This window comes from Chlamydotis macqueenii, chromosome 1 (genome assembly GCF_036417535.1).
Source record: "Chlamydotis macqueenii isolate bChlMac1 chromosome 1, bChlMac1.mat, whole genome shotgun sequence".
NCBI lineage: Eukaryota > Metazoa > Chordata > Aves > Otidiformes > Otididae > Chlamydotis > Chlamydotis macqueenii.
The window spans coordinates 151,885,950-151,905,709 of record NC_141556.1 but is presented as its reverse complement, the minus strand read 5'-3'; the positions used below and the strand labels follow the sequence as shown (position 1 = coordinate 151,905,709).

The 19,760-nt window shown below is 37.0% G+C and overlaps 1 protein-coding gene across 1 annotated transcript in view; it reads right to left on the bottom strand.

Annotated features, from left to right (window-relative positions):
- The window catches only part of TUBGCP3 (tubulin gamma complex component 3), a 50,116-nt gene that overhangs the window by 19,571 nt on the left and 10,785 nt on the right, over positions 1-19,760 (bottom strand). Inside the window, exons 3-9 of the mRNA XM_086770367.1 lie at positions 19,385-19,452; positions 16,325-16,402; positions 15,699-15,916; positions 13,903-14,075; positions 11,209-11,327; positions 7,818-7,943; positions 4,265-4,333 (exon numbers count right to left, since the gene is read on the bottom strand). Coding sequence (XP_086626493.1) covers positions 4,265-4,333; positions 7,818-7,943; positions 11,209-11,327; positions 13,903-14,075; positions 15,699-15,916; positions 16,325-16,402; positions 19,385-19,452 — 851 coding nt within the window. The remainder of the gene's footprint in view (positions 1-4,264; positions 4,334-7,817; positions 7,944-11,208; positions 11,328-13,902; positions 14,076-15,698; positions 15,917-16,324; positions 16,403-19,384; positions 19,453-19,760) is intronic.

Sequence of the window (19,760 nt, the reverse complement as noted above, 5' to 3'; positions counted from 1 at the left end):
CTCTCTCCAGAAGCCATGAGAACTTAAGTATACAGCAATATTAAGGAATTGCTACCATTGAAAAAAAAAAAAAAAACAAAAAAAAAAATCCCCACATTAAAAGCTGGAAAAATGAAAGCCACATATTTGCATTTGAGATGCAAATATACATCTCATAAAAGTACAGATGGGGTGAGCAGAACAAGAACACAACCTAAGAATACAGAAGCAAGTTCCTAGAGCAGTCCCAGCAGATTAACTCTTCAAAAAGATGCTCTGTATCCTCTATGTCACAACCAATCCACTATGGGTTTCCACATCTAGCACATTTTTTTGACAAATACATGTATCACACTAGTGTCATCCACATTAAGCTCAGCCTTAGACATAGTTAAAATAATTAGCTTCTGAATGGTTCCAGGTCCATGTTTTTTGTTTGGAAATTAGTAATGAGATATACGAGCAAAAATGGTCCTTTGTCTTTAGGGAAGAGACTACACATCATGGAAGTGTATTTTTAAAGGCACTTCCTGTTTTGATAACACTCTGCAATGAAAAAAATCTGAAAAGCTTATGGAATAGTACACAGTACACCCAGGAAGACTCTTTCAGAGGAAGAGACATGTTTGGTGAAGCTCTGAAGATGAAATAAAAAGTTATAAAGACAATAGAGGACCCTCTGATGAGATTTTTGTTATGTACTACTATGCCTGAACAGGTAACTGGAATTGTAGCTAATAACTCCTAAGCTGGCAGCCTGTATGACCTCCTGAATACAAGAATACAACATGCATTCAGTTCCAAGACAATCTTCTATTTCTGTTCAAGCAATTAAAATGTACAGTTTTGTAACAAAGTGTTTTTCAAAAAAGCAGATTTTTTTTTCATCACTTTTTATTTTAAAATTGACAAATCACCAAGCTTACTTCTGGGATAATCTGGCACAAGTCTTGAGAATGTTGACTTCTTTCTTTAAGACTTTCGCTCCATCAATTATAAACATAAGAAATGCCATCCTCTGTCAGAACCCTGGCTACATGAACTACTGCTCTATCTCCAGTAACGACAAAAGGAAGAGCTCAGCAAAGCTGAGCCCTCTCTGCAGTCCATCCCCTTTAGGATCCTTGCATTCCAGCTGCAGTGTTCAGGACGTCGGAGGATGCATCCTTGCCCAGTCCTTCTAATAGCAGTTTACAGACCTGCCTTCCACGAATTTGTATAATCCCTTTTTCAACCTGTTGATACTGCCTTTTGCCATGACATCCTAGGGAAACAAATTTTGCAAGTTGGCTCCTCTTCCGTGATTTATAGCAACCTCTTGCCACTGTCACAGAGCGCCTCCTTTCCTCTTGTAGCCATTACCAAATCCCACAGCTTTGTGTTCTGCTTATCCTTCATTAGTTTGGAAGCCCCAGCCAGAGCCGTGTGCCTTTCCGTCTTCAGCCCCAAGAGACTCAGCCCATGTCTCCTCTCCTCACGTACCAATTGTCCCATGCTCCTGAGGATTTTAGCAGACTTTCTCCCTCCTTAATCTCTACCTCCCCAATGTCTGCAATGCTGCCATCAGGACTGCAAACCGTGTCACACTGACAGTGCTGTCTTGTTCTCAGTGCCCATCTCCCTGGCACCAAACTGCACACTGAGTCCAGCAGTGCAGACAGCCATCTGTGAGGACACCAAGGTTTTTCCCAAATCAGGCCTGCTGTTGCCAAGTTTGGCACTGAGGAAGCATGCATTAGATTAGCTTTCCTCCAGATAAAAAACCTTGTACTTCCCACACTGGGGGCCTCCAGTACCTATTTGCTCATGCACTCTATTTCATGCTGCTCCTTGCCACTCTTGCATTCAGAGTACCAATGCTGGCAAGCTTTCATTGACAGACTGGGAGATTTCACTCTGCCTTACCTTCTCCAGATTATTAACATCAACAAAAATGAGTGCCAGCATCTATCTTTGGTGCACACTACTGACCTTTCTCCATCCTGCAGTGTGACCTGTGCTTCCCAGCTTTCAAGTCACAAGAGAATCTCTCCTCCACTGCTAGGTCTCCTGCCTTTTCTTCATAGCCTTTGGGGAGGAATCTTGCCAGGGGCTTTTTGCAAATTCAAATGAAACCTGCCTCTGGGGTTTCCTTCAGTCAGGTACTGAGGGACATCCCCAGAAACTCCAGTCTGCTAGTGCAGCAAAGCTTTGCATTACAGATACTGTACTGACTGTTCCCTACCAGAATGCATTCAATCAATATACTCATGAACTCTAACACTGAAGATTAACCTGGCAAGCACCATGAAAAGCAACAAGAAAAGCAGTAAAAGGAAGACCGGGAAAAATGTGGGTCCAACTGCTGAATGGTGCTGGGAAAGTGGTGACAGGAAAATGGAAAAAGTTGAGGTACTCAATGCCTTCTATGCCTTGCTTTTTTGGTAAGACTTGCCATTGAGAATACCAGATGTCACTCAAAATCAGAGGGGAAGTCTGGAACAAGGGAGACTTACTCCAACTAGAGAAGGATCAGGTTAGGAAACATTAAACAAATTGGATATACCTAAGTCTGAGACCTGATGGGATGCACTCACAAGTGCTGAGGAAGCTGGCCAATGTCACTGCAAGGCCACTCTCAATTATTTTTGCAACATCATAGCACTCAGAGGAGGTTCCTGATGATGGGGAGAAAGCAACTGTGACTCCACTCTTCAAGAAGGAGGATCCATAGAACTACATACCAGTGAGACTCACCTCATTCTCTCAGATGCTGAGAGAGCAACTGATCTTGGAAACAATGTCCAAACATATGGAGGACAAAAAGTTTTCCTCAGGAAGAAAGCTCAGGGAAAGGGGAGGAAGAGGGTACACTTATAGTGATGGAGTTTGTCTTCCCAAGCAAGTGTTAAGTGCGCTGAGGCTCTGCTTGCCAGGAAGTGGCTGGACATCTGCCTGCTGATGGGAAGCAGTGAATGAATTCCTTACTTGGCTTTGCTTGCATGCACAGCTTTTGCGTTCCCTATTAAACTGCCACTAACTTGATTGACTTGTCTTTTTGTCTTCCTTCTATTTTCTCCCAATTCCTCAAGAGACATGGGTGAGTGAGAGGCTGGGTGGGTGTTTGGCTGCTGGCCAGGGTCAACCCATCACAAAGCCAAACCAGTTTGAAAATAACTGATGCCAGAACTTTCCTTTCACTTTTCCCTTACATGTTTCCCCTCCCACCAGACTCATCTCTTCTTTTGAAAGGTTTAGTGGAGCAGGAAGGGTAGAAGCAACTGCATTTCAAGGAAGTCATACATATTTTTATGGTAAACAAGTTTTACAAGTTAGAATAAATCAAAGTTCCAGTAAACCAAGAGAGCAAATATATTTCAGATAGAGAAGGAAATAATTACAAAAAGAGTAACTGGATAGTAGCCAGGAAAACAAAACAAAAAGTATGTATGACAAGTATTCCAAAAGTCAGAAACGTTAAAGAACTGCAAGTGAGTCAAAAGGAACAGATGCTTTGAAAATGCTTACAGAAGCCTATGACTTAAACTACAGATATTTTTAAATCAGAATTTTAAATGGCATTTTAGTTTAAATTTAGGTCAATTCTCAGAAGAAATTTTTCTTAATTACAAATAATGAATTCCTTGAAAGTTCCATATAAAAAAAAGTAAGCAGAAGGAAAAAAAAATAAAAATCAAATCTCATTTTTATTCTACAGCTAGTCTCGAGGTGCACATACCTATAAGCATTTGTGGACAAACTGCAAGATTATGACCACTGAGTTGGTCTACACGTCAAAGAAAAATAATAAAACGCTGAAACATCTTACATCCTCAATAAAATAGAACAGACAAGGAAAATGTACAACCTGCCCCAGACAGAACAGAAAGCTGAAACTGTTGTTACTAGCTGCTGAACCATGCACTGCTTGAAATACAGAAAGATTTTTTTTTTTCCCCTCCCTTCAAAGGTGTGTCATGCTGTTTGGGATTTGAATGATAAAGATATTACGCAAGATAAAACTCACAAAAGCGATGCAAAAAAGGGACAGAGGCTAAAAAATACACATTATATTACTTGCTTACATAATACATCAAATAGCAGCTAATTTCTAAGAGAAAAGTATTCCTTAGTACATACGTCCAAAGAGTAAGAAATATGTAAGTTACAGAGAATTGTTTCTACTGTCAATAAAAACTGCTGTACATCCTTCCCTTTCTAAAGGGATACCTAGGTATACCTTTTCGGAGATATTCAGGTAACATAAAGGAAAATAAGAAAGATAAATAAGAAACACCTAACTTACCTGAGAATGTAAAACAGACAGAAGTCGGTAGTATTCTTTAAGTTCCTGATGTAAGGCTGCACAAAAACTCTGTAAGAGAAAAAAGAGAAAAAAAGACCAAAAAAAAAAAAGGAAAAAACTTTCTGGTTTAATCCAGAATATTTTTTATCCTATCACCACACTGTGAAGGTATTTAGAAATTTCCTAAAACACATCAAGCTACAAGTTTCAGCATAAAATCCAACTCTTAGAAAACTGGCCAACGTACAGGTGGGTCCCTAAGAGATGCAGAGACCTTTTCCAAGAATATATACACATTGCCAAGTGACTTTCTGTTTCTTGCTGTCTTCATTCTATCAACAGACTAAACTATGACAAGCATAACTCTTCAGATATATAATCTCAATAAAGACAATAATTACCATAGGGATGTGCAAATCTTAACATGACCCAGAAGAAATTTTCTTTAATAATTATGTAAAATAATTTGGTAAAGTAATAGAGTTTCAATTTCAGGAAGGCCTCTATTAACAGAACATAAAATTTAGCTACCATCATTATATTTACAGTGTAGACTATAAGCCATGAACAAGAAAATACAATGCTCACAAAAGCATACTCCCAGTAAACGATGCTGGCTCAAGTATTCTAAGTTTTTGGCCTTTTATCAATTGACATGGAAGAAATTACTAACACTAAGTCTATCCCAAGAAACATTCCAAGCCTGAACTAAAGCAAAGATTCCTCTTTATAAAACCATTCTAAGTACAGCTACTTTGGGTTGTTTAAAAATAAATAAAGGTAGAATTAAAAAACAATTCTTGAAAGAATACTTGCTTAGTAACAGACAGTTTTCCACAGTTTGGGGTCCTGGGGTTTGTTTTTGTAATGTTCTTAACCTAACACACAGACTAAAAAAAAAATCTTGCAACACATTTTCTAGAACAGAATTAAAAATACAGTTCACTAATTTTTAACTGATTTGAAAATTTTGGACTTTAAGCACTTTTGCTTTGTTTTATAATTTTTGTTTGCTTGTTTTTTTGACGAGTACTTCTGTGCACACACACATATTCTTCAGAACTGATTTCTTGACTAGTTCTCACCTAATGATTTTGATATCTATTTTAATGGACTTTTTTTAAAATAGGAAATTTCCCAGGACTTTCCCCTCAACCCTCCTTTTAAAATCATCACAGTTAAAGTAATTTGGGAAAAATAAGGAAAACCTCACACAAAAAGAACCCAAGAGCTTGAACTAAAATATTTATTCACTAGAGAATGTACAAGGAAGAAGTCATTACTACAAGCACAAGGAGAAAATAAATCTTCTTTCCTGCTAAGAGGACTACCTGCTAAGAGGCTAAGAAGCCTAAAGGGAAAAAAAAAAAAAAAAAAAAATCATTAATCTTCCCATTGTATCCTTTGTAAAGAAAGAGGGTCCTTTCTTCAGCTCAATGTTATAAATTAGAAAGAAATTTGAAATTAATTTTATTCCAGAGTATACTGAAGGGCAAAAAGAAATCCCCTTACATGTAACTCCACTTTTCATTTCTTCTCACTTGCTTCTTCAGTACATTTTTGAAGCTATTAAAGCAGCACTTGCCAAGATAGAGGGCAGAGTAGAGCCTCCAAGAAAATACTGAAAGGTACTATATATCTACTTAAAAAGTGAGAACAGTAATCGGTGACTTTAGTAGACAAAATGATTTAGGATCTAACTGGCCATCAACTTTTCACAGAAGTTAAAATTTACATCCGCTGCCAATTCCTGCATTACAAACTACAGATTTTTGTTTCCCAAACTGTTATGGAAAACTGGACATTATCCTAGAATTCTGATTTGGTCTACAGCAAAAGAGAATTCAGAAAGGAAACAGAATGCTTGCCCAAAAGAAAAAATTAAAACGCCCACTACCTCAGCTGGATTTAAACGGGCAAAATGTCAAAATATAAGGCAAGTTATATGTCATTGCTGATTATTCTTTTTGCTTTCTGAGGACAAAGTACAACTTAGATACTAATGTAGAAGAATATAATGTTAAAGTGCAGCATATTGTTATATCTCTACTGCTACTAATTGTCAATATCTGACATTTTGCAAGGTAAAAACAGTCACCAGAATAATAATAAAAAAGGTGACAGACATCTTAGTTTACATGTGGTTTAAACAGGGGTTTACACAAGCATCCTTTTAAAATTGTAAGCAAAAGATCCTTTAGCATGCACACATTCTTGTGCTAAATTCTTAATGCACAGTGTGCAGTACCTGAAACTGTCAGCTATAAGAGCCATGAAGAGCAATGGTACATACTCTTTTTGCCCAGATACTGACAGCAGGAGTAGAATATATGTTTTTATTTGTACACTTAAGACCTAGAAATATATATAAGTGCTTGCTTAAAGCAAAATTAAGAACATTAGAGCTATGCAGATTCAGCTAACTAACTGCACAGCCTTCTGCACAGGATCTGAAACCTGTATATGACAGCTAAGATATTGCACATTTAAATTCACTGCAGAATTAAAATTCTCCCCATGCTGTAAACTGGAAGATTAAAGCCAGAGACAGTACAAATAAGCATAAGCAGGAAACTACTAGATAAAGAATAAGAAACTTCACCCAGATATAAGGGGGAGAATCTGAAGGAAATGCATAAACAGTAGCACTACCATATAAAACATGGAAATCAGCATTGGATCTCTAGAAAAATATTACTTACATGTAACTAAAAGAGTTACTAGGAATAAGAGACAGAAGGGAGCAGAATAAAACATTAGAAAAGTAGGAAGCACTACAGTGTCTCTACTGACCTCTTAAGAAAAATTAGATTGAAGGGAGAAGCACTTCAATTTCTTGGCAGATTAGGTAGGATGTTATGGCTAGAGGCCAGGATAACATTTCTGTCGAGTCAGAAGGGATAATATCCAGTTTTACAGAGGGAGCAAGTGAGAGGAAACGGGAATGCCTTAGCAGTAAATGTGGTTTTGGCTATTACAGCAGCTGTGAAGTTACTGTAGACTACAAATCATGATGATGAAACCTATAAAAACAAAAATTGACATTCTTTTGATGCTGTATTCAAAAGACAGGGCAGAATATAATGGGGTACTTGCATTTTATGTAAGTTAGTGCAGTTTAACACAAGAACATCAGTATTAGCCGGCAAAAATGTCTCCTGCATAGGTCACCCTAGCAACTGAAATGGCGATTAATTAGCTCAGCGATGCCACCATCCCACTTAAGCAATGCTTTTGTTTATAACCATGCATGAGCACCTAAAAACGTTATTTTTTAAAAAAATAAGATTAAGAAAAGGAATCTATACATGAGACTTTCCAGCTACAAATGACAGGGGCAACAACTCCTTAAGACCAGCAAGAGCAAACACCTTTCCCTTGCCTTCATATTACACCCTATACCAAAAGTGGCAATCCATAAAGGGAGGAAATCAAAGGATGAACAATCCAAGCTCCAAAGTTTACACATCATTCTACTACTGCATTCTACTCGTAGTTTCTAAAGGAAATAACCAAAATATTGTGGCAAAATCAATTTTTTTAGCTGACCTACCTGTCCAACAAGTCCAAACGCACGATCCAAACTCCTCTGGTCTGTGTATTTTCTTATTTTATTATGTAGCCATCCCAACTCTGCAAGTCTACTTGTAGTATCTCTAAGAGATTTAGACAAGCTCACCTACAAAGTTAACAGAAACAATGACTTGCAATGTTAAGTCAAATCCACCATGCCAATACTTGTTTCTTCGCGGAAGTCCCTCTTTCTCATAAAACAAGCCAGTTCAGGAAATAATCATTTTACATTCTACAGTAGAGATAGAGCCAAAAAAAAGCAGGCAATAATGTTATTAGCATTAAATTTATACACATAAGCACTGAAAAGGCAGCAGCAGCAAACTATTGCAACCTTGTAATTTTCCCTTTTGGAAATCTTAACATACTAGTACTCATACACACTTTTTGCATTAAGCAATCATGGCAGTAACAAAAAGGTCTTCAGAAAAGAGGAAGAAATCTTAAATTTTATGATGTAGAATTACACTTCAACTGATAATCTTATTCCTGATAATCAGTAAGACTGAAAATATTAGAGCTCTAGAAGAGGAGTCAATGACTGAAACTAATGAAGAAGCCCAGAGAAAATAACTAGTTACTACTACATGTGAAACAAACCTTTAACAGAAAGCAAATGACCCAATAATGCCAGACTAGGTATCAGGAACCAAAACTTACAGAATCCAAATTCCAAGTTTAAGTCAGATCCACCAGTAACAGATTTCATAAACTATTTAATCATGTGCCCCTCTGAGCTCTTCTAGTCTGTTTCTACTTTTCTTATAGCAGGTATCTCACTTCACCTGCAAGCCTGCCTTAGTCCCAACACCGTGTTTAACTACTACTACTATTTTCACCTGAATCAGCACATTTCTTCCTTTAAACTAACAATACATAAGACACAGTTCCTCTTGTTCCTACTTGAGATTTACTTCTACCACACTTTGTCACATTACCCAAGAACACCATCATCAAGTTCTCAAAATTTTACTGGGCAAAGAAAAACAAGCAATCTGACTGATATATTATGCCAAGAGGCAGAGACTGACTTTTTCCCACACTGACTGGGCTTATCCCATCTCTACAGGCAATCTTAACTCAGAGAGCCAGCTGGAACAGTCCAAACCAAAGCAAGGAAGTGCATTAACAAGCTGAACAGATTGCCAAAGAACTAGAAATCAAGGTAATTCATTAAGCCTTTTTGTTAGCAGTACAGGCATTCTCTAATATAAAAATCAGCTACAGTGTGTTAGCCACAGCAGTGTGGCTTGAACCAGGCGGCAGCAATTGGTTGTAAGACCAGAGTTCAGTCCCTGGCCCTCTTGTTTAGATATACAGGCAGAGCTTTAACTTCTTGAACAACTTCTATAGGATAAATTCCAGCCTAAAGCAGCACAATTGGACACAGAAACTCTGCTCGCTGCTAAAATCAAAGCGATGACTTAAGAACTATTTAGAATTCTGCAACTACAGAGTGGTTGGCACGCATTAAGTACAATACACATCCGCTGGAATCGAATGAGGAACAAGCAAAATTGGCTTAGTGTTATTACATTTGTATCCCTTACATCAAATCAGAAGCTGCTAGCTTATACAGTGCTGAATGTCACGAACAGACCTAGTATTAATGTTGACATTACAAAACACTCAGGCAAGAATAACAGCTTGGAAAGTGTGTTCCTTTCTGGGAAAAACAGACTGTACAATGACATTTTCTTTGCGCAGCTGAGGGAAATCTCCATGCTTTGACTGCTTTTTTGCCTAACATGCAGCCAACACAGCTACAAGAGGTATGATCTTGGTCCTCCTTGTTCATCACAAAAAGTTCCAGCTGCAGCTCTGGTCAGTTAAATAATTTCACCTTCACTGGCTCCAGTAGCTCAGCACAAGTGACAATAATGAAGAAGGACAGAAGACAATTGACTTCACAAAATAACTGAAGACACAAAGTTCTTAGTAAAAAGCATTACTGACCACAAATCATCTGAATAATCAAACTCCCTGTATTAGCAGAATTAGGAGTCCAAACTAAAATAGTTTTCCACCTCAAACTAGACTATTTGATATGAAAACAACACAGAAAAACTAATGAAAACCATATTGTAATTTTGCTATCACTGATTAAGTTTCCCCCACGTTCCTCTAGAAATAAGTATTATGCTACCTTTCCTTTGCCATACTTAATCTAACTTACATATGGAACATAATTAACTCAGTGTAGGTGTTGAGGAATTACAAGCTTTGCATCTTCTACAGGTGAAGAAGATGATGTCCTTAAGAATCTGTTTATTAACAAGATTTAACAAGATATAAGTTTTCAATTCTTCCCTCCACTAAGCAGCACTAAATGTCATTGTAAAGTTACAGGGGGAACAATTATACATTTCACATTTTGCTTTTATCATGGAGAAAAGGAAGTTATCAACATTAAGATAAGTAGTCTACTGTGCTCTTGGCACATGAAATGGCCCAAAATCAATTCCTTATCATTTCAGGACTAGGTCACATTGTCATAGTATAAAGTTCTTAAAGCAAGTGAAAAATTGGAAGCACTGTCTTTCCTTTTGAAAAAGAACATGAAAATAATTTAGCAAGCTGAAACTGAACTGTGATGTAGTACCATCTAAATATTGAATAAGGAGAAGATGCTAGAGCAACTAGTGCCATTTCTTTTTTTCTTTACTTAGCTAACCCAATCTCCCTCTTGTTTTGGTTTTTTTTTTTCCCACATTTCAAATATGCTTAACATCTTAAAGCGAGATCTGCTCTCTCTCAGGCTTCTCTCTTGTTCCTCTGCCCTCTACTTGACAGCTTCCTTCAAATCTCTGTCAGCTGGATTTCCTATCAATAACAGGAGTTGAAAGCACTCTCTTCAGATCTGTCACCAGTCCTTTCTTGGGTGATCTGCATGATCCCATCTGATCACTTGTAAGCTGTAATCAAGCCCATAACATCAAGTGGCTAGCATCCATCCCACATCTCAGGCTGTTAAATTTAATCCAATAATAATGTAGTCAAAAGCCTGCATCTGCTTTATATTCATTCTTACACACTGGGGAGGGGAAATTATGACAAAAATCCCCAGATTAAGCCATCATTTAGGATTCTCTGTACTGGCTTAATAGCTGGAAGTCAAGTCACATCTTGTGAAATGTTACAGTTTCTTTCGGGGACCTAATCTACCCAATTAATTTTAAGTGAGTACAGTTGAAACTACTCTGTTGTATTACAAAAAAAAAAAAACAACCAAAAAAAACCCCCCAAAAAACACAAAGCTAGGGAGGGGAGTAAAGACTTGTGATAATATTTTAATATTTTCACTTTTTAAACATATTTTTCCCCTATGTACCTCTCTGCTCACATATGAAATACAAGTCAAAATACAGTACCTTTCCCTCCACTTTATAGCAATTTTCAGAATTGCACATTTTGATGTTTTTGCCATCTATTCCCTGGAAGACATACAAAACATCTCTTACAAGGTTTGCTTCGGTTATTTCAACAGAGCCTAGAATGAAAAAAAAAAAAAACAAAAACAACAAAACAACCAGTACTTAGATTTTTTTTTTTTATTACAACTTCAAAAAGCTATTTAGAAGCATAGACAAAAAAAAAAAAAAGGAGAGAAAGCCTGTGTTTATAGCCTGTAAATAAATGTTTTAAGTTCTTTCAACAACCTGACAGGAAAGCCAAGATTTCCCTTTACCTGCCTCTACAGATACCTGGGATTTTCTCAGAGTAGGTCAGCTTGCATGACACCGGGCATGTTGTATTTTAACCAATACTTCAGCCAGTTCTTAAAGTTGTTATCTTTTCTGATTCAATCACCAGTGTAAGTTCTGGTTCATAACAACTTCACCCTTCTTCAAACAAACAGCTGAAGTTGTTAAATGGGACTCACAGAATAATCTCTTCTACTTTCAGCTAGGAAAACAAAAGAGTTAAGCCAGAAGAAAGAGCTGCTTCTTTAAAATTGGCTTTCAAACACATATGCCATTGCTCGGTGAAAAGATTGATCAAAACCAGACTGCCAGCTGCGTAACAGCTATAGAGCTGGCAAACAGAAAAGTTTAAACGCTGTTTCTGAAGACAGATATAAATTTGATTTAGTAAAGCTTTTGCTACTGCAGGATACAGGTTGCTCCTGGTTCATATCTCTAGTTAGAGGCTAAATTATGTTTGAGATTTAGGATATATATTAATTTAAAGGAAACAGCAGACTGAAAAAGGTGATGCGCTGGCCACTGCAACTACTCCCTCCTTCTATGGCCAAAACGCCACCATCTGCTTTTGTTAACGTCACTTAAGATGTCAAGAATGAAACAATTCCAACAATAACTATCCAGAAACTGAGATGCTACAACATGCTTCTCCCAAATTTGACAGCACTCACTTTCATCAGTTTGCCTCCCCAACAATCCACTTTCCCAGAATAAAACCAACAAAAAATAAATTCTATTCTTATTTTGGCAAAAGTAGCCATCACTTCAAAATGCTGTTTAAAACTCAGGCTCCCCTCATAATACTAAGATGTGCATGAGAACATCTATTCTGTTTAGGAACTCTTAGTGAAATGGTAGAAGATTCAAGTGCATGATTCTCTAATTGGTAAATAATACAACAGGCATTAATATCAGCCATACAATGCTCCTGATTATACTTTCTGTGAAAGTGTAGCAGTAAGAAAACTCCAAATAACAGCAACCAACTTTAAAAGGGAAAAAAAAAAAAAAAAAGTTTAGTTAGTCAGAAGAATTTCATGTTCGTAGAATTATATCTTCTCAAAAACAGCCTTTTATATCCTGAATGCAGTTCTATTTCAAGTTAGTACATTTAGGACAACTGTAAGTCCTTATACCCATCCCACGTAAGATTCAAGAGTCACAGCTGCTGCCTTACTGAATGAACAAAGTCTGTACCCCTCTTTAAGGCAATTAGTACAACAAAAATAAGAGGTAGTGCTATATTTTATGTATTTTAAATATTTTATACACTTATATATATTAAATTTATCATGTATATAAAATAATATATATTTATAAATTTTATATATATATATACACACACACACACACGTATGTCCTCTTGCACATCAACAGTATTGTTAATTATATTCTAAGTGACAAATGCTGCCCTCAGATATATCAGCACAACTCTGGTCTATAAGCTGTTGCTTTGTGCACTGTTATTCCTAAGGATGCAGGGGCCAGCAGACAGCCTATATTTTAGCTTCTAACTACCCAGCTTCTTTATACAGGAGTTATTAAAAAAAAACCCAAACATAAAAACCTACATCTCTCATCTTTCTTTGCCAGAGAGTAACAGCACTGTAGGGATGACAATATCTGCCATTAGCTCTCTTATTCAGAAGTCTCCCACTTTTACTGTAAAAGTAAAGTGGGTTGGAACCTACACAATTGTCACAGAGATCATCTGTTAAACAATTTCTCCTTAAGTACACTTGTGTAAATTCAGACTAGATTCTCTAGGCAGTTTAAAGTTTACAGCCACCTAATCAAGTAAATAAGTCAGTAATACTTATCTATTTTTTTATTTTATTGACATGTTATGTCAATTGCTCTAAATACAACCACCGTAAAGAGTGGTCTAATTTAAAGAAAAAATAGTTTTAAAAGCTCTATATTCCAGCGCACATTTCCAAGTTTTAAAAGACAGAATCACAAATGGATGAGTCTATCTCAACAAGTTCTATTCATTGAGCTCTTTTTCTGACTTTCTAAAAGCAGTAGCATCTTCTGATCATCAAAAGTATGATGATTACTCACAAACCACAACCACTTTATTATGACAAACACTGCAATTAAGTCAGTCTTTTAAGACCAGAATACATTATAAAATAAATCATCGCAAAAATAAATTAACAACCAGATGAAGAGATTGTGGCCAAATATACTAGTCTTGCATATTTGCTTCTGTCATTCTATCAAGTACATAGCTCTAGCAAAACACTCCTCAAAAAAATTTAACATGCTATGAAATTATTTCAAAATCATTAAAAAAATAATGGAGGATATAGATAACAATCGTAAAAAGTTATCTTTAACAAACGCATCTTTGCTCACCACTTGAATCCCCTTCTCGCCTTGACCTTGGCACACCACGGGAGGCAGTATTTGAAAAGCCTTTTGAGGTAGCGCTTTGTAAAGAAGGCTGGCTTGCAGTTAGAGTCCATGCAAGACGTGATCCTAATTGCTGACGGAGGCAATCTCCAACACCTTGAGCTTGATAGGATTGTCTAGAAGGACAAAAGGAAGAAACATCTTTAAAAACATTGATTCTATACACATTACCTGGTTTGGGGTATGCAAATTTTGAAAAATGCACCAAGGTTGAGTTTGGTTTTTTGTGGATGTTTTGTTTGTACGGTTGTTTGGTTTTTTGGGTTGTTTTGTTTTGTTTTGTTTTTAGTAAAGGAACCTTAAAAAAGGGTGCAGAACATACAAGCAATTTAACACTTCCTATAAGCCTATGCTTTCAAAAAAAAAAAAAAAGCTGTAGAAAAGAGAGGAGGTACAAATTTAACAAATATGATCTCATATCAAAGGATTACTTAATTTACACTGAGCTATGTAGATATGCTAAAATGGATTAAAAGTTAAGTCAAGTATAATAAACAGTCATACTAAACAACAAATATTTAAGTTTAATTATTATTTGAAACTGTAGTTACATGCCCAAGAATTAAAGGAAAGGAAGGAGGAGGAAGTTCACTTTCCTGCTACTCTACTGTTCAGGATTGTATCAAGTGCCTGAAGATGTGATCGAGAAAGGAGCATCTAGACAAGCTCCAATTTCCCTCCCTCTCAAACTTGTAAATTCTTCCCACAAAAATAGCCTTAAACATGAAAAATGTTAAGACTAGAAGCTAACTTCCTGATTATTTCTGTACCATGAAGATGAAACATAAAAGTTGAAAATAATTGCACGGGATTTTTGCTGCTGACCATTCCTCTATCCTCCCACAACTGAATGTAAATATTTGGAAATATAAAAAAATTTTTTTTTAAAATCCATAAAGCTGTGAGAGCACAGTTGCAGGGAGAGATGGAACAAGCTTGCAGCACAAACATCCATGTAAAAGGAGTGGAGGAATGTCTTTCTCAATTGCCACATCATGACTCATAGGATGGTCACGCATCATACTTATATGATTGTAGCTAGTGAACAAGAACACAGACTGCAAGACAGAGCAACTCTGTTGTGCTTAGCATTTTTAACTCCTCAACCAGAATTCAACACCGGACTCAGTATTTCAGATGTCTCCTCACCAGTACCAAGCAGAGGAAGGTTTACCTCCCTCAGCCTCCTGGTGATGCTCTTCCTAATGCAGCCCAGGAGGCTGTTGGCCTTCTCTACCATACATAGCACATTCAGGTTCAACTTGGTGCCTACCAGCAACTCCAGGGCCCTTTCTGCAAAGCTCCTTTGCAGCCAGTCAGCCCCCAGGGTGCACTGGTGCATGGGATTACTCCTCCCCAGGTCCAGGGCTCTACTGAACTTCAGAAAGTTCCTGTCAGCACATTTCTGGAGCCTGTCGAGGTCCCTCTGAACAGCAGATGAATCATCCATTTTATCAACAACTCCTCCCAGTTCTGTATCATCTGCAAAGTCACTGAGAGTGAACTCTGTCCCATAAGGTGGGATGAAGGTGTATAGGATCCAGCTCCTGGGCTCAGATTTTGAGCATGTATGCATGAACGCAGTTTCTATGCGCCTACAGTGGCATTTCCAATAACATACAATTGGGGAGGGTGAGGGAAAGAGAATAAAGCAAGCAAGAAAGCAAGCAAGAAAAACAGCAACAGATCATGTCTAGTCTTCTCCAAAATCATTTGTAAGGTAAAACAGTTTAATTTACCCTGGAAGGAGTGATTGTGGAGTCGGCGTTGGCCCATTCAGGGCATACAGGCTGATGCTGCTGATCCCACTGCTCCCCATGCTGCCAGAACTCTGGGCAGATTGCGCACTGCGGTCTTGGTAATTCAATGGAAGGCTTTGAGGCCTGGCATAGTAATAAGGGGTTGAGTGAGCATCCCGTGGCAATGCTTGAGCAAAAAGTGTGGCATAATTTGATACCTGAAAAGGAGAGGATTTGAAAAGGGAGGAATAAAAATAAAAGATCTGTGAGTTGCTTTAAGTCATGTCTTTAGTTAACAGCAGTGTAATATTCAAGAATGCAAAAACGAACTGAAGACCATGTTTATGCAAATAAAAATTTGTTGTTACAATTATTATGACAAAAAAGCAACTCCCTTACAGTGAGCAAAAGTAGTTTTAGCAATATAGCTTATTTTTTGCCTGCGAACTGCCATTAGAAATAATCAAAATTGCAGACACTTGTGTCAAGTGTGTTCTTCCTTTCAGACTCACACACAAACACAACCTGAGGTGTTGGTTAAGTCTGGATAGTGAGTCTTAATGACATCTAAGATAGTGACACACATTTACTATTTCTCAGAAGTAACAAAAGATCTCCTGACCTACCTTGTTAGACTGCTTGCGTGGATCTTCACTAAGGCTAAGCAGGAGGTAGAGTATTGACCATTTGTTTTTTAAAATGCCCTTTAAAAAAAGATTAGGACAAACAGAAATTAGTTTGTTTTAACTCTTAATAATAATGGATTATCGAGCCTACTAACATGTACACATACAAATCAATTTTCCACAGAGTCATGCTCCTGATAAACTGGGAAGGCGCAGTGCAGCCTCTGTATTGCTGATTTTATTAATTTTCTCTGCTGTGTTCAAATAATGAACTTGCCTCCTCTAACATCAGCAAGTACACTTAAGTTAGAATTCAGAGCTAGTAAAAAAGATGTTTATATAGAGCTGAACTTTCACCAGCATTCCCACACACTCTTACCATTTAAAACATCACAGACGTGGATACAACTCTAACCTAAAGGTGAAGAAGTAAAGAAGTACCTTATCTCCACTTTCTCCCTCACTCTCCTTTACAGGGAAGCTTCAAAAGTTTGCGGGTTTCAACTTTTATTACTTTAAATGCCATCTAAGAGAGCTAACGAAATTTTCACAGCCTAAGATAGAAACATGAAACTTGAGGAACATGCAATATAGTCTCTCGTAAACAGATCAATCGACAGATACATAGAGACTGCCAGAATAACACTCTCAGCAGCTTTAGATCTCAGAGGAAAGCTTACCAGCAGAAGACAGAACAATGCTAAAGCCCAAGTCAGAAAAAGAACACTTTTGAAGAGAAGAGTTATGGCAAATATTAAAATGTTTTATTGTAGATACACGTACGTTTCTAGATATATTACTCCACAGTTGTGTGACACTAACGCTTGCACCTGAATCAATTAAGGACCTAGAACCTTATCATGGAGATTAAGCAGTGGAGTAAGTCAAAGAAACTCATACAAGTTCCCTCACAGTATTGATCAGGCTATGGTCTGGAATACTAAGTAATGTTGAATATAAAGAAAACTCTGGTCACACCAGATTCAACAAAGATTCCATGTAATTCAGTGCTACCAATCTTGCAAAAAAGCACTTTCAAGGTCACTTCGAAATTCTGGTTTTTAAACACATTTTCATTCTCAACCTTTTATCTTTTTCCTGTTCCTCTGCAAATGACACATTTTGTGTGTATATGTCAGATAGTATGAGGATTTTGGCCATAGAACATTTCTTTGTTCAGGACACAGCCTTGAAGGACACTTTAGGACACTAACCAAACCTACAAAAACTCTATATTATTATAGGAGTAGAAGGAGACATTCCACATTATTACACAGAGCAGAAGTCTATTATATTCTGCTTTGATCTTAACAACAAGCAAAAAAGTAGAAGTATTGTATCTTCTGCAATAACTAATCAAATAACCCACCAACAACTGCTGAAGGAGCAGCAACATTACTGCTTCTTCTACTGGCCAGGACACAATAAGCCTAAGTGCCTCAAGAAGCACAGTTTGCTCAGCCAGCAAGCTGCCACTAAAATAAGCACTGACCTTTTCTTTTTAGAGAAATGGATGAAATGAAGTTAAAACAGATTCACACACGCTTTTTTCTTTCTCCTAGTTGCTTTCAAGAGAATTGCTGGAGGAAGAAAAAGTCTCACTGATTCAGAAAAATGCATATTCCTTCTGTGCCCTTCCCTAAGCTCATGTGGAAAACAAATGATTGTCAACTACCAGTAATAAACCTAAAAGCACATTGAATAATAATTCGTAGAGTGAATTTTAAAGAAGGTAGTATTCAGATGATACCATTTCACGTACACAAGATGCTAGCACAGGAAAAAAAAGACAGAAGGTTAAAGGAACCTTAAGCATCTGAGCAGGCAGCAAAATGCAAATAATACACAAATGCACACGACAAGGAATACAGGAAGAGTTAGACAGTAACTTCAGCTTCAAGCACTAGCAAACTAATAAATTAAGTACAGATGAGGGGAGAGGCAGAATCAAGTTCTGACTAGTTATACTCTCAACACCATCACTTTTTTGTAATCTTAACATCTTAGAATTATCAGACATGATCTATACATAAATTCATTAATAAAAAGCAGAAGAACCGAGAAAAACAGTTCTCCCACATACAAACAGCAAAATAAGGACAAATTTTCTGTCACATAGAAATTATTATTTTCTCATTAACTAATATTGATTGTCAAAAACCAAGTATGTGCAAATGACAAATAGGAATCTTATTTTATTACTGCCCACCGTATTCTACCTTGCTAAACACTCAGTTTTATGGAGAATCCAGAACAGACCAGCAGCAGTCACCCACCTCAGCTAAATTTCTATCCTTGCATCTTTCCGTCTTCACCTGATCCACCTTCCTGCATTGTGGGCTTTCTATAGACTAACATCTTTTGCTAGAGTATCAACACGCATTTTGATTAACACTGCTGTTAGCAGAACCATCAAAGTCAGCAAACCTTTAACCTCCAACATTAAAGACCTGGAGCACTTAAAAATTCAGAAGCACGAGGACTGTTTAAACCGTAGATTAATAAAATCAATATACTTGGCAAGGCATTGCTGTAAAATAAATGACAATGAGAAAGTTCATCAGTTTTACATACAAAAAAAATTGAACACTTCTATTTCTACAGTTCTTTCCTTCATATGAGTGCCCCTTCATGTAACTGTACGCAAACTAGAAATATATCCTTTATTCTCTTCTGATTTACAACTAAATCCAAATTAATTTCTAATTAATAGAAAACAGCTCATAGTAAAAAAAAAAAAAAAAAAAAAGGAACTTGTAAAATTTTTCACAAAAATTACGAAATAGTTGAGATTGGAAGGCACCTCTGAAGATTATCTAATCCAACCCCCTGCTCAAAGCAGGGTCATCTACAGCAGGTTGCCCATGACCACGTCCAGGCAGGTTTTGACTGTCTCCAAGGAGGGAAACTTTACAACTTTCCAGGGCAATCTGTTCCAGTATTCAACCATTCTCTCAGTAAAAATATTGTTAATGACCCGAGCGCTCTCCAAAACAACCCTATAACATCAGAAGGATGCATATGTGTGCTTTCAGTTTCTTTATACATTGATTACACTACCTGTGAACCGAGTTTTCTGTAGAGTTCTGAAAACAAAGCAGCATCTGCTTCCCTTCTTTGTCGCACAACTATTTAAAAAAAAAAAAAAAAAGAAATATAGATTAAACTATTTAAAGAAGTATAATAGTCATGTCTGAAATTACGTCTTTGTGGTAAACTGGAAAATGTACCCCAGAAAGCATAATGATGCTTAACTCTCACTCCATTTACTCATACAGTTTTGTCTCTTCATGTTATCTGCATTCCAGCCCTGGAACATATCAGAAGTGATGCAATGTAAGTACCTGTTTTTCTTAGAGCAATAAAAACACACCTTCTAAATAAGTGCCCTTTTAAGGTCTAGTCTGTCATTTTGTAAGTTTAGGGAACTAAAACA